Here is a 12,325-nt window from a genome sequence, read left to right on the forward strand (position 1 = left end):
ACCCTGAAAGTTATCTGAGAATATTTTTTGAGATCTATAGATGTGAGTGAAAGTTCAAACCTTTCTTCCAACTTTCTTTCTAAAGAATCCATTGAAATGGTTGGTGTCATTACAACCATTTTTACACCATCTGTTCCACCGTTATATGTACTCTATATGATTTTCTTTTGAGTAGCCATAGGTAAGGCTGAACTTTTTTGGAGTTAAATCTGGCTGTCTTGTTATTTTAACGCCAAAAGATTCAGGATGTGGAGCATTTTGGTTTCATTAAGGATCACATAAACAAAAAGGATACAAATTGTAAGAAAATTCATTGAACTTCTGGGAGACCGACAAATATGACTTTTTTTTTAAATCTGTAAACATCGTATTATTTATAAAACATCGTTTACAGAATGAGAAACAAAATTACAATATCAAAGTACAATACACTAAAGTTTAACGTTAAGCACTCTCCCCAACTTGTAATTTACACGGCAGGAAGAAAAGCCGTCTCTAAAATCTTCTGAGAACTAGCCGTTTTGAAGTTAGAGTCACGTTTTTTAACAAATTATTATTGAACTTTTGAGACAAAAAAAAAACTTTAAATGTGGGACTCTATATTATAACACATCATCCATCTACAAGTTTAAAACCTAAAATCCTAGGATTATAGACTATTCATATGGTGTCCTCCCTTTCCTGTCTGTCACCTGTATACTTATCCCACTAGAACCGTACAACCAGTACCAAGGTACTACTACAGTAACATGCATGCAGGAAGGAAAACCCTGTAAGAACTTCGTTTTTAGTCTTATATATCTCATCAAAAAAAAAAAAAAGGAAGGAAAACCCTAATCATACTCACACACACACACTGTCTCTCTCTAGAAAACAGGCTTTTTTCCTCTGTTTCAGAAAAAATGGACATCACATTGTCTCTCACTTCATGGGAGAGACAGTCTCCTCGTGTAACCGTAGCCTATCCTCACTTCTGACGATTGCAGTTCCACTATTATTATACTCTATTTAAGTCAAACTTTTTGTCAACTTTACCTAATTATCCTCATATCTTCCAACATAATTTTGGTCTTTATTGATGCGCATCCTAGATACTAAGTATACCGAAATCAAGATCTCAGTCAATTAGTTTTGACTAAAAGAAAATTTTGTTTGTCAAATACTCCAATTAACTTGCTTAACTTTTATCACATTATCTTAATTTTGCACATGCGACCACGGCCATTTCTCTTCTCTCTATGTCTCTCCTTTCTTGTTCTCTTTCCTTTTCTCTCTCGCGCTATTTCTATCTCTAACTGTTCTTGCGAAGGCAATGAGTCCCTTTGCCATAACTCCCTTGGTCTAAAACGAAGAATCAGAACTCCCTTTGTCCAAAGCGAAGAATAATTCGAAGAGAATCGTGGTTGACTCGCCACGAAACTCTCAATCGAGGGTTACATAATCTTCGATAGAGTCAAAAGTAATATGAAGGGGATTATCCCCTTCATGTTATCAACTAGGCAACAATGAAGACGAAGTGGCACCCCCCTTCTTTTGGGTCGTTTTAGAGAAAGGATGTTGTGGTGAAGGTGATGTGAAGACGAAGATTAGAGAACAGAACTCAATCAACTAAAATCGTTGGAGGAAGTTTTTATTAGCCCGAGGTTATTAAGACTCCCCAAAAGCTCCAACCAACTAGAAGGTTGCTCAAAACGAGCTTAGTTTACCAAATACCAAGATTAAGCTTTAGGCTCATGATTTGTTTGTCAACTCACTCATAATATATTTACTCCAATTCAAAGTTTTCTACAAAAAAAAAAGAGAACAAGTCCCCACATTTTAGATCCGCAACTTTCACCCCAATTACCTGCTCATGTTGTACAAATACTAGTAGTGTACAGCATACTGCAGTCAAGTTCCTTGTATATTTGATACGATCTTCGCTTGAGCTATATTCATCTTATACATCAATTTAATATCAAGAGAAAGAGATAGTTAAATGATTTATAAAAGATTCACCTTTCTTTGCACCACAATAGCTGTTATTATTATCTTTGGCGGTGGTAGTTGTGCTGATGGTGGTGGTTACTCAATTCCGGTAATAGTAGTATTGAGGGGTACTTGTTGATGGAGGGTAGTGATTGAAGTAGGTTGTATTTGTATAGGGCAAATGTTGTGGTGGAAAGGCGGGGGCCAATGTTGAAGAAGCAGTGGTTGTTGAAGAAGAGAATCCTGATGATGCTGCTGTAGTAGTAGAGAATAACGGCATTGAGGTAGCACCGCTACCATTGCCGTACATTTGGAAGGCCCAATTTGAGACTCCTGGTGGACCTAATTCGACCCTCTTCTCTGTCGTTCTTTCCTGCTGGCAAATTGAACAATTTGTATTTTAACGGATTATACGCGCCCTAGTACAACGATTCTCAGAAGCTTTGAGTAGAACATGTGAATGACTTAAACAAACTCTGAACAGATTTTCAGTAAACAAAAATGGAGGTGGACAAGGTAGTTGTTTTGATATACTTGTGTCCAAAGCTATACCACATTGAAATAAAAAACAATGGTTTTTGTTCTTGATTTGTTAATGTCATTTTGAACTGCTAGTTTTACGAGAAAAAGGTGGTTTGAAAATTATGAACGTATAACAAATTGTGAGATTGATGCGGATAAAATTACCTCACAATTAGGAAAGTAACCGGGGTATACACCATTCCAGACGGGATGTTGGTTGGGTGGAATAGCATGGCCGTGAGGGCTTTCTCCACACACTGCTGGAACAGCCTGTAACAACATTAATGTGGTCATTAGCCTATAAATAGTTGCCTCAGATTGATCAATGCCGCATTCTTTTATAGAATATATACTGACATGTAAATAGAGATGGATAGAAACTAGTAAGATGCTGTCTAGACAAGTAAATTTTCTCAAGTGTGGTTAAATTTCAAGGTAAAACTAAATATTGTTTGGAGTTTCAACATATAAAATGGTGTAAAAGTATGTAATTCGAAGTTGAAATAATAGTGAAGGAGAAAACAGAGAGTTTCAAGTATATTACGCTTGCTCTCCGGGAATCTGTTAGGTCAAAGGGGCCACCCGGAAATTGGAGACCCGCAGTACTATCATCACCCTTTGGTTCAGAAGGGAAGTTGGAGGGAGAAATTCCCAAGTTCAAGTCAAGATTGTGATCGGTGCCTGCAAAATAACATAAGAATTCATGAAATCGGACAATTTTACAGACAATGGCCTTATAATCTATACTGAATGTTGCATCGAAAGAGTTTATTTTATCACAATGGAACTCGCCTTTTTGGTCGCTTACAAACTAGACATAACAGAACCGTTGTATCATACCTCCTATGTTGGAATCAGAAATGATCTCCCCTTCATATGAACTCAACTCAAAGTTCGTGACAGCTTCTCTTCCATTACATTTGATTGCTGCCTTGTCATAAGCTCTGATATAGAACACAAAATTGATAATTTGAGTTAAGACTATTTCTGGATAAGAAATTGCAAGTCAGAGAGGTGTTCATTATCAGTAGTACCTAGCAGCTTCTACCTCACTATCGAATAACCCGAGATATATGTACCTACGAGTAAAGGATCCAATTAGAAGAGGGTTTAGTAATTTCGATTAGTGGTTGTGAAATTATTTGTTTCTGTTGAGAAAAAAACACGGTTCTAAATATTTAAAGCATGCATTAGAAAGATTCGACTGGAATTAAGAAGAATGGAAATATGATTCGTAATTACTTCTTGCCAAGGAATTGCCCCATACGAGCTTCCCATCGACCACATTTGTGTAGAGTAACCCCTCTGTATTTAGAGCTTCCTCTTGAGAAACCAGTGCTCTGTCGTCGGAGTATATGAACACATTCTTCTTTTGTCAAGTTCTTCATCTGATGAATATAAATTAGACAACTACTAATACCCAATTTAAAATCAAAACTAGAATTATAATGAAATGAAATTCAGAATTTCCATACTCCAAATACCTGTTTTAGATCGTCATCGTAATCACTTAGATTAAAGTTTATATCAGCCTCAACTCCTCGGAATTTGATCGCAGCTCGATCGTAAGCTCTGCAATAAAAATCTAGTTTCAATCAAAATTTACACCAACCCAAAACTTTTCTAGGGTTTCATATCTGAATTGTAATCCATTCTAACCTTGCAGCTGCATGAGCTGTATCAAACCCACCTAAAACACAAAAATCCAACCAAATTTAATTAGCAAAACCCCAAAAAGGATTACAAAAGTGAAGAGGAATATGAAAAAAAAAAAAAACCTAGGAATGAAATCATAATTTTGAAATGAATTCTTACCTAAATACACTTGTTTCCCACAATCCCTGTTCATCCAACACCAAAAAACAAAATTCAATGGTAGGTAGATAGAGAAAGAAGATAGATAGATCAAATGCATGTAGAAATTATTGGTTACCAGATATGAGACTCCCATCTTCCTGTTCTCCGATAAAACGTAACGCCCCGGTACTGAGAACTCCGAGACCTAGGTCCCCGTCGACTCTTCTTCACCTGCTGTGGTTGTGGCTGTACAACATTCACCTCCGGCAGCACAGTCTCAGGCTGGAAAAATGAAAGATCCGTCCAATGTGACCTTGAAGAAGAAGAAGAAGCCATGGAAGGACCTGATCGAAACTCCGTACCATAACCAGGAGTTAGTCCGTTCACCGGAAAAAGCTCTCGAGTTACTTGAACTGACTCATGATGATTCCGATTCAGATTTTCTTCTTCATTATCGACGGCGATTTTTACGGATTCATCTCTGTTAAGAATATCAAAGTTGAAAGCAAAAAGATCGGAACCAGTACGGTTAGTATTATAACGAGTTGAACATGAATCTTCATCAACTCCATTACTAGATGCTTCAACATTGACAACAGATGAACTTGAAGTTCCAGATTCCGCCATTAAACCACCAGAACCTTCTCTACCTCTATCAATCATAATATCATTTTCATCGTAAGTAGAATCGACTGAGTAACCAAGATTAAGATCCAACATAACTCCTTCTGTGTAAAAGTATCAAGACGAAGAAGAAGAAGAAGAAAACGAAACTTCTAGAGAGTGATTCAACTTAAAGAAGAAATTTGAAGAAAAACTTTCTGATTAACATTTATTAACCAAAGGAATCTATAATTTCAAAACCTAACAAAGTTGGATTAAGAACAGAAAATCGATCGCATACATAAACCATATAGAGAGAGAGAGATGGATCAAAAGATAAAAACAAATTCAAGAATCAGAAAACGTTTCATACTGAACAGAAAGCGAAAGAAACTGATATTATCGTGTCGATCGACTTCAGATTACAGAATCAGTGCCGTTCGTCAAGTTCCGTGGATGGAATAACCAAAGACAAGTGGTAGGAAGGTGAAGTAAAATGTAGAGAGAGAGAGAGAGGTGAGGTTAGAGAGAGAAAGTAAAGAAGATCGATGATGATAAATGGAAGAAGAGATAGAGAGATAGAGATTATTCAGATTGAGATGGGACGTATGATGAACATTTAGAGCTACTTATTTTGTTGCGTCTCTCTTTCTTTCTTTCTTTCTCTCACCTTTCAATCTTTCTGGTTTCTCCACTTCAGGAGAAGAAGCGCTTAAAAAGCTAGAGAGAGAAAGAGAGAGGAGTCTATTCTAGGTTGGGTTAATTAAAGAAGCAAAGAAAGGAAATAAAACAACAATTTTCACAGGTTGTTCCGGTTTTGAGTACTACTTTACTTTTATCAGACAAATCCTCCTGCCCTAATTACTACTAATTTTTTTATTATTTTTTCACAAAATATCTTCAACAGTTGAACTTCTTTTCTATTTATTTATTTTTTATTAGTAGTTGTAGTAGTATTAGTAGCAGCAGTAGTAGATTTTTTTTTTTTTTTGTTGAAACAGCAGCAGTAGTAGATGATGGGATGACTTTAGCACATTTTTATGTCTAGTTGGAAAGCAGTGGTTTTGTTTATCTCCCATTGATTTGTTGATCAATAATATTGATAAAATATCCGCTAATTTTTAATTCGATTCATTTGTTACGCTTATGAAAATAATTTTGCAATAAAATGTAAAATAGATACGGTAAAATTGTTAAAATCGAAGTTAGCAAAATCCTAACTGCACAAAGTTGGATTGTTGATGTAGAATAACATTTGATTAAGATACGTGGTTTGATCATCGTCTCTTCATTTTTACGGTTGAATTCATTGTTTTCCTCAAAACGGCGTTCTCATAATATTTATAGTTTTCAAGAGTTCTTTTTTTTAGGATTCTATTATGTTTCTTTACATTGAAAGTATTTTAATTACAAGTTAATTTAGGATTTTAAAATCCTAAAATTATCTAAGGGTTCTTCCCCTAGTTACATTCATTCAATTTAGTTAATAAAATTTAACCACTTCACTGTATTCGAGAGTCTAACCGTTCCTCTCTGAGTTTAAAAAATGCTCTACGTAAATATTTTGAGATTTTGTTACTCCATATTACGATAACTTCGCTTGCAATCTGGTTCTTTCGATTGACTTATGACATATAAACTATAAGTTGTGTTAAACAATATACAAGCATCGACATTCATACCATTAGGTTGCATTTGTGTTTTACACAAATACAAAGAGGTTATGCTTAGATTAGACAAGAAGATATAGTTTTTTTTTTTAATTGGTCAGCGTGTCTCGAACCTTTGACCTCTAAGTGGAAGATTATACCTCTTACCACTCCAACCAAGGATTGTTGACAACAAGATATAGTCTTAACCGGTGACCTTCTCTGCGTCATAGGACGGAGTTCTCTAGACTCTATGGATAGAAGAACTTCTATATTTCCTTTTTAATAGTTTCATTGAAGGAAAAGAACTTGTAGGTGTTTGTTCTATCACTAACCACACTAAAAAAAGGCATCCGTTCTATTTTAACCTTACTATTTCCATGTGGCCAACTTATACAAGAACTGCTATTTTTATTAAAGAAGAGTTCGTTATGGAGTTTTATTTGGGAACTTTACATTATTGATATGTAATTCGAAAAAGTAAACTTCATTAAGAAGTGAATATGTCGTTAAGTATGCCACTCATTGGTGATCAATTTTTGTGATGGAGAGATTTTTGGTAATTTTACCTAAATCGAAAAAATATTTAAAGAAAATGTTTTGACCAAACCATTGTCTGTCTGTCAAGGGCGGAGCCAGGATTTGAAATCACACCTGGCTAGCCTAAATTTTCTATAAAACAAAGGGTGGAAAAGAAAATTTTGTTTTATACAAGCATTGTTAGGAAGACGTGATTTTTAATGCGCTTACAAAGTTACAATTAGTTAACTATGTTAACCAACGAACATCTGCTCTAATGTTTTTTTTTGCAAAGGCAAGTCGATAAGGCATTTATTAACAACGCTCTAAATTTGCAAGATTACCGCTAATGTAACTTTGTCATCCTTATGATTCCATGGTAATTGTATTGCAGCTTTATTTCATAAGATGCCTATAGTTTGAATTAAGGCGTAAAAGAATCAATATCGCGAGAACAAATAAAACCAAACTTTACGATAAAATTAAAACTGAAAGTGCACATAATTGATCTTCACACATCTTTCTACGGGATTTACTACGACTTTTTAGTAGTCTTGGTAGATCTTAGTAAATCTTAAAAATGTCAATATGAGTAAGTAGTAATTATATTCGTTTAAAATAAAAAAAAAATAACCTCAAAAAATATTGAATTAGTTAGAATGGTAAGGAAAAAAACTCTAAAGTTAACTAAAAATAGAAAGTCACACGTCCTTGTGAAAAAATTAAAATTGTGACTCCATGAGCACATGTAATCTAAGAGAACTCAAGAGAACTAATAAGTGCACTCAAGAGAAGGGAAAAACGAAGCTAAATAAAGTGGTTGAAGGGGGATTTGAAGCATGGACCTCATGTGTATGGGATAAAAGCGTTAATACTAAGCTATCTCTTACTAGTGTATACACCTTGTGAGGTATTCTATAAAATCTATCCCTGACTACCACTAAGCTATCTCTTACTAGTGTCTACAGTTTGTGAGGTATTGAACAAAATTTATCCCTGGTTGCAGCCATGGATAGTCCCCACATAGATCCGTCATTGCATTCAGTTGGTCGTATATCTAGTCTAAAAATTAAAAGGTCACAAATTTGATTCAAGGTAAAGATGGAATCCATCATTTATTGATAATCCATCATCTGGTGATTTGGGTTAAGAGTTACATAAATAAATAAAAGTAAAGATAGAAGTGGGTTTTCGTGCTCGTATGATGTTGATGATGCGAAAAGTAGTCATCAGTTGACTAGCTCAATAAGTGAATAAAAGACCACGAACTCAACTGGTCAACTCGTGTCAAGTCATCAGGGAGTTGAGTCCGAAAGAACTCTACCACTTAAGCACGGAATTATGGGGTTGGTACAAGTATCTTAGGCGCCCACGTAAATTCTAGCTGCTTCATCACAACCGGCTATCAACAGTTTGTCAACAATAAAGCAATAGACTCGCCTCAAGCATGCAAAATCACAACCTAATACAAGCAATTGAAGGTCCAATTCTAAACTCGGAACTTTATACTCATTAAGGTGTCGTTTGACAATCAAAAGTATCAGTTCTTTTGCTTGTAGTATCAGTAATGCAATTTTCTTTTTATTTTCTTTTTTTTCATAGAAATACTTGAGTTTAATTGATTTTATTTGAAAATTACTTTTTTGAAAGAGGTGTCGACAATATTGGTGGTAGTTGTGGTGGTGGTGGAGTCCTGGTGGTATAGTGATGGAAGTGTGGTGATGGTTGTAATGTGATTGAGATGTGGTAGTGGTGGAGTTCGGTGGCGGCGGTGCTTGTGATGGTGAAGGTATGTGGATGGTGGTGTATGTATGAGGATGGCGATGGTGGAATAATGATAGTGGTGTGGAGGTATGGTGTAGATGGTGGATGTACGACGGAGGGATAGGATAATAGTGGTGGATGTATAATGGTGGTGGTGGAGGTATGATAGTGATGGGGGAGGTACGGTGGTGGTTTAGGTGTGATGCTGGTGGAGGTGCGGTGATGATGGATGTATGGTGGTGGTGAAGATACGGTGGTGGTCGAGCTACAGTGGTGGTGGTTGAGATGGGATGGTTGAGGTGGAGGTGTATGGTGGAGGTGATACAAACGGTGTGGTGGAAGTTTAGTTGTGGTGGTGCAGTGGAGATAAACAAAAAAAATGGTAAAGTAAAATTTATGCATGTGTTGAACAAAAGTTACTTTCCTTTCAAGTCAAAAGTTAAAAATCTGAACTTGAAAGGAAAGTCAATTTTTAACTTAAGTGAAGTGGGAAATTTTCACGTTAATAAACTAACTTTTTTACTTTTTTACTTTTCTACTTAAATAAGTAAAAAATAATTTATTTTAGTGTTGTCAAACGGCACCTAATTTAACTGAAAAAACGTTTGACTTGAGTGTATGAGTGGTATTTGAGTACCATACAGATTTCCCCTCCCCAATTCATGAGGAGTAGTTTGAGATCCAACTAAGTAGTCTCTTTGTCTCAAGTCATAACCTAAAATCAAACTTAGACATCATCAGATGTGTATGTGGCCTTTTAGGATCCAAAAATGTCTTAGATGGTAGTTTTAGGGCGTATTCAAGGCATGCATTTATTTATGATTTATCTGTTTGAATGTAATGACCCGGCGAAAGATATCTATACTTCAAAAAAATATTTTTTTTGCGACATTTTTTTGGTCAATTGATTGTGAATCTAATACAAAAATTATAGGTCACAAATTAGATTCATATTAGAGATGAAATCCATCATTTATTGATTTGTGTTAAAGGATATGCAAATAAATAGAGTAATATAAGAACAGGTTTTCATGCTTGTACGTTATATATGGTGTTTTAGTCTAAAATACCTTCGATGATAGTACTTAAAGGGCTTATTCAACTCATGTACCTATGCATAACATGTTCGTGTCGTATTAAATGTAATGATTATTCAAACCTATGCTAAAAAAAAATTAAAACTCAATTTGCAAGCTTACTAGCACGATAAAACAAAGTAGTCTTAAATTAGAGTTAAAATTAATACATTTTCTTGTCATTACCCATAGAAAAAAAGATTAACTAGCAAAACCGACATCTAAAATATCTTAACATTAATGATTACAAGCTTACTCAAAATTATGTACCAAGAGTGGATGTGGATTGAATAAGACATTGGATCATTAGGAATTTAGGATCCAATTGATACCCTAACTTTATAACAACTTTACCTTTAATATTGATGCCCTAAAAATACACTACCTAAAACTATCAATCACACTGGACAATGTTAAACCATTCCATAAATGGATATTTTATTTGGGATTGGGACCATCATGTTTTCATGTCTCTGTCTCACAAAGTGAAGGTATCCAATTACCTAACATCAAATCAACCGTCAAGATTAATCCTTATAAAGTGAGAGAATCGAAATCTTTAACCTCATTCAACGGCTAAGATTAATCTCCTTTTTTTTTGTATTTAATGAATAACTAACAAAATTTATTACCCTATTCTCGGCCTCGTGTTTACGAGCGGGCAAGATCCGTACACGTCGTTCGCTGCCCCAAATGTTGACAGCTGTCTATTAGTGCTGCCCAAACCTGCCCCAACCAACTTTTTATTTTTATTTTTTTTGATTATTTAATTTGTTCTCTCAAATAATAGTTGTCTTTGTGTGATGATGAGGAGATAGAAGAATAAAGAAATGGACGATGAAGACTTGAAGAATGGTTAAGGTGTGAAAAACGACAAATAAATATTTTACCATTATTGTCCTTATTATTTTTCTGAAATGCCACGTTACTCCTTTGCCACCTAAAATATCCCAAAGGTCATAAGTTGGAATATTGAGGACTACCGTTTGTCTCCTTGGATTATCTTTTCTATTCACAGACGGATCTATATGTATTAAGTAAAGCAAAATAAACCAAGTTTGTGAGTTTAATTGTGTCTATTCTCCTAATGCATGTATCGATGTATCGATATTATTTGTTATAATAATATGTTAAAAAATAAAGATAAAAATACTATCGACATATACAATAATAGAATAAACACTCGCAATGTTGAGAAGAGTTATAACATTGTGATAAGATAACGTTATGTCAAAATATTTAAAAGAATGGTAACAAATACAAGAGCATCAATTAGATTCGTAAAAAAAAATGTTCAGATCTCCAATAAGATATATAGTTGTCGAATTGGATACTTTCTGAAGATAGAATATAGATGCAAGAAAGGTGATAGAAATACATAAAAAAAACAAGATAGATGGGGCACGGAATCCATATACAAGTTAATGCTAACTAGAAGACTCACCATGGGGGTTCCATTGATTCCTTCTTAATTTTGAAGTAGTAAAGTGTACTATCAACTAGCAATGGAAGTACATAAGTATTTTCTTACATTTCTATCCCAAATATGACTACATGGAGAGCTACAAAGAGCAAAATTACATTTTTGTGAGTATAGTGGAATAGATTTCTCTCCGTTGCAGAAATCATAGTTTTGAATCTTATTATTACTTCTAGATCTAAATAAAAGCTTGGTCATGGTAAATAAATATACTAATACCAAATATACGGACTAAATGAAAATGACAATTATTTATATTAATTTGAACATAATCTTGAGGTGAGTGAAAGCAATCAAACTTGACTAGCTAACACTTGGCTTTTGTTAAACCTTCATTATCAACTTGATATCCCAAAAACTAAAACTTCAATGAAATTTGGAAATTTGATGCATATTGAAGTGCTTATCTTTGAAGCAAGTTTCAATTTTGGATTATAAGTCAAATATAAGGTTGTTTGTAACTTTCAATTAAGAAGTTAGTACCCCCCAACTTGTACGGCATGTATCTTTCAATACTAAGTTTCCTTAGATCCACTTGCACCTTAATTAGGGCTTTTATTTGTAAAGTTGATTATTACTCGGAATGACTTTTTTCTCATGCTCTTCGATTTTTTCTATGTTTACAAGGACCACAATTTCACTTTGTTTCTTAATTTCCAGTCTTGGAAATCTAAATTGCTTTTTATGTAATTGAATTAATTTATTGGTTCCTAAAATATGAATAGAGGTGTATAGACTTCCGTAGCTTAATAAGAATCAAATTAATCACTTATAGAAATATCGCGTAGTTGGTTAAATTATAAATCTTAGTTTTCCCAAGACTTTCAGGAGTACAATAGTTCTAAGTGTCCACCATGTGAACATAAACCATGTTTCTTTGCTCGGGTCGATATATTTTCATTTCAAAAGTCAAAATTTAGCCAACACGTTTACTTGTTGATTATATG

At 34.5% G+C, this 12,325-nt stretch overlaps 1 protein-coding gene across 2 annotated transcripts; it reads right to left on the reverse strand.

Moving 5' to 3' along the window:
- Positions 1-1,737: 1,737 nt before the first annotated feature.
- LOC147568285 (APETALA2-like protein 3) lies at positions 1,738-5,756 on the reverse strand. Of its 2 annotated transcripts, none has more exons than XM_086654747.1 (10): positions 4,424-5,756; positions 4,306-4,331; positions 4,150-4,180; positions 3,975-4,062; positions 3,733-3,878; positions 3,525-3,569; positions 3,331-3,434; positions 3,035-3,171; positions 2,656-2,760; positions 1,738-2,341 (listed from the first exon to the last, which is right to left on the reverse strand). In XM_086654747.1, the coding sequence occupies exons 1-10, from the start codon at positions 5,005-5,007 to the stop codon at positions 2,069-2,071; spliced, it is 1,539 nt and encodes a 512-aa protein (XP_086510873.1). In that variant the 5' UTR covers positions 5,008-5,756; the 3' UTR covers positions 1,738-2,068. The 2 variants fall into 2 exon arrangements, with proteins under 2 accessions (XP_086510873.1, XP_086510872.1); XM_086654746.1 differs by having other exon boundaries at positions 1,738-2,344.
- Between the last annotated feature and the right edge of the window lie 6,569 nt (positions 5,757-12,325).

The sequence above is a fragment of the Eschscholzia californica genome, unplaced genomic scaffold (genome assembly GCF_041429995.1).
Source record: "Eschscholzia californica isolate CP2 unplaced genomic scaffold, dmEscCali1.0.p SCAF_1, whole genome shotgun sequence".
NCBI classification, from domain to species: domain Eukaryota; kingdom Viridiplantae; phylum Streptophyta; class Magnoliopsida; order Ranunculales; family Papaveraceae; genus Eschscholzia; species Eschscholzia californica.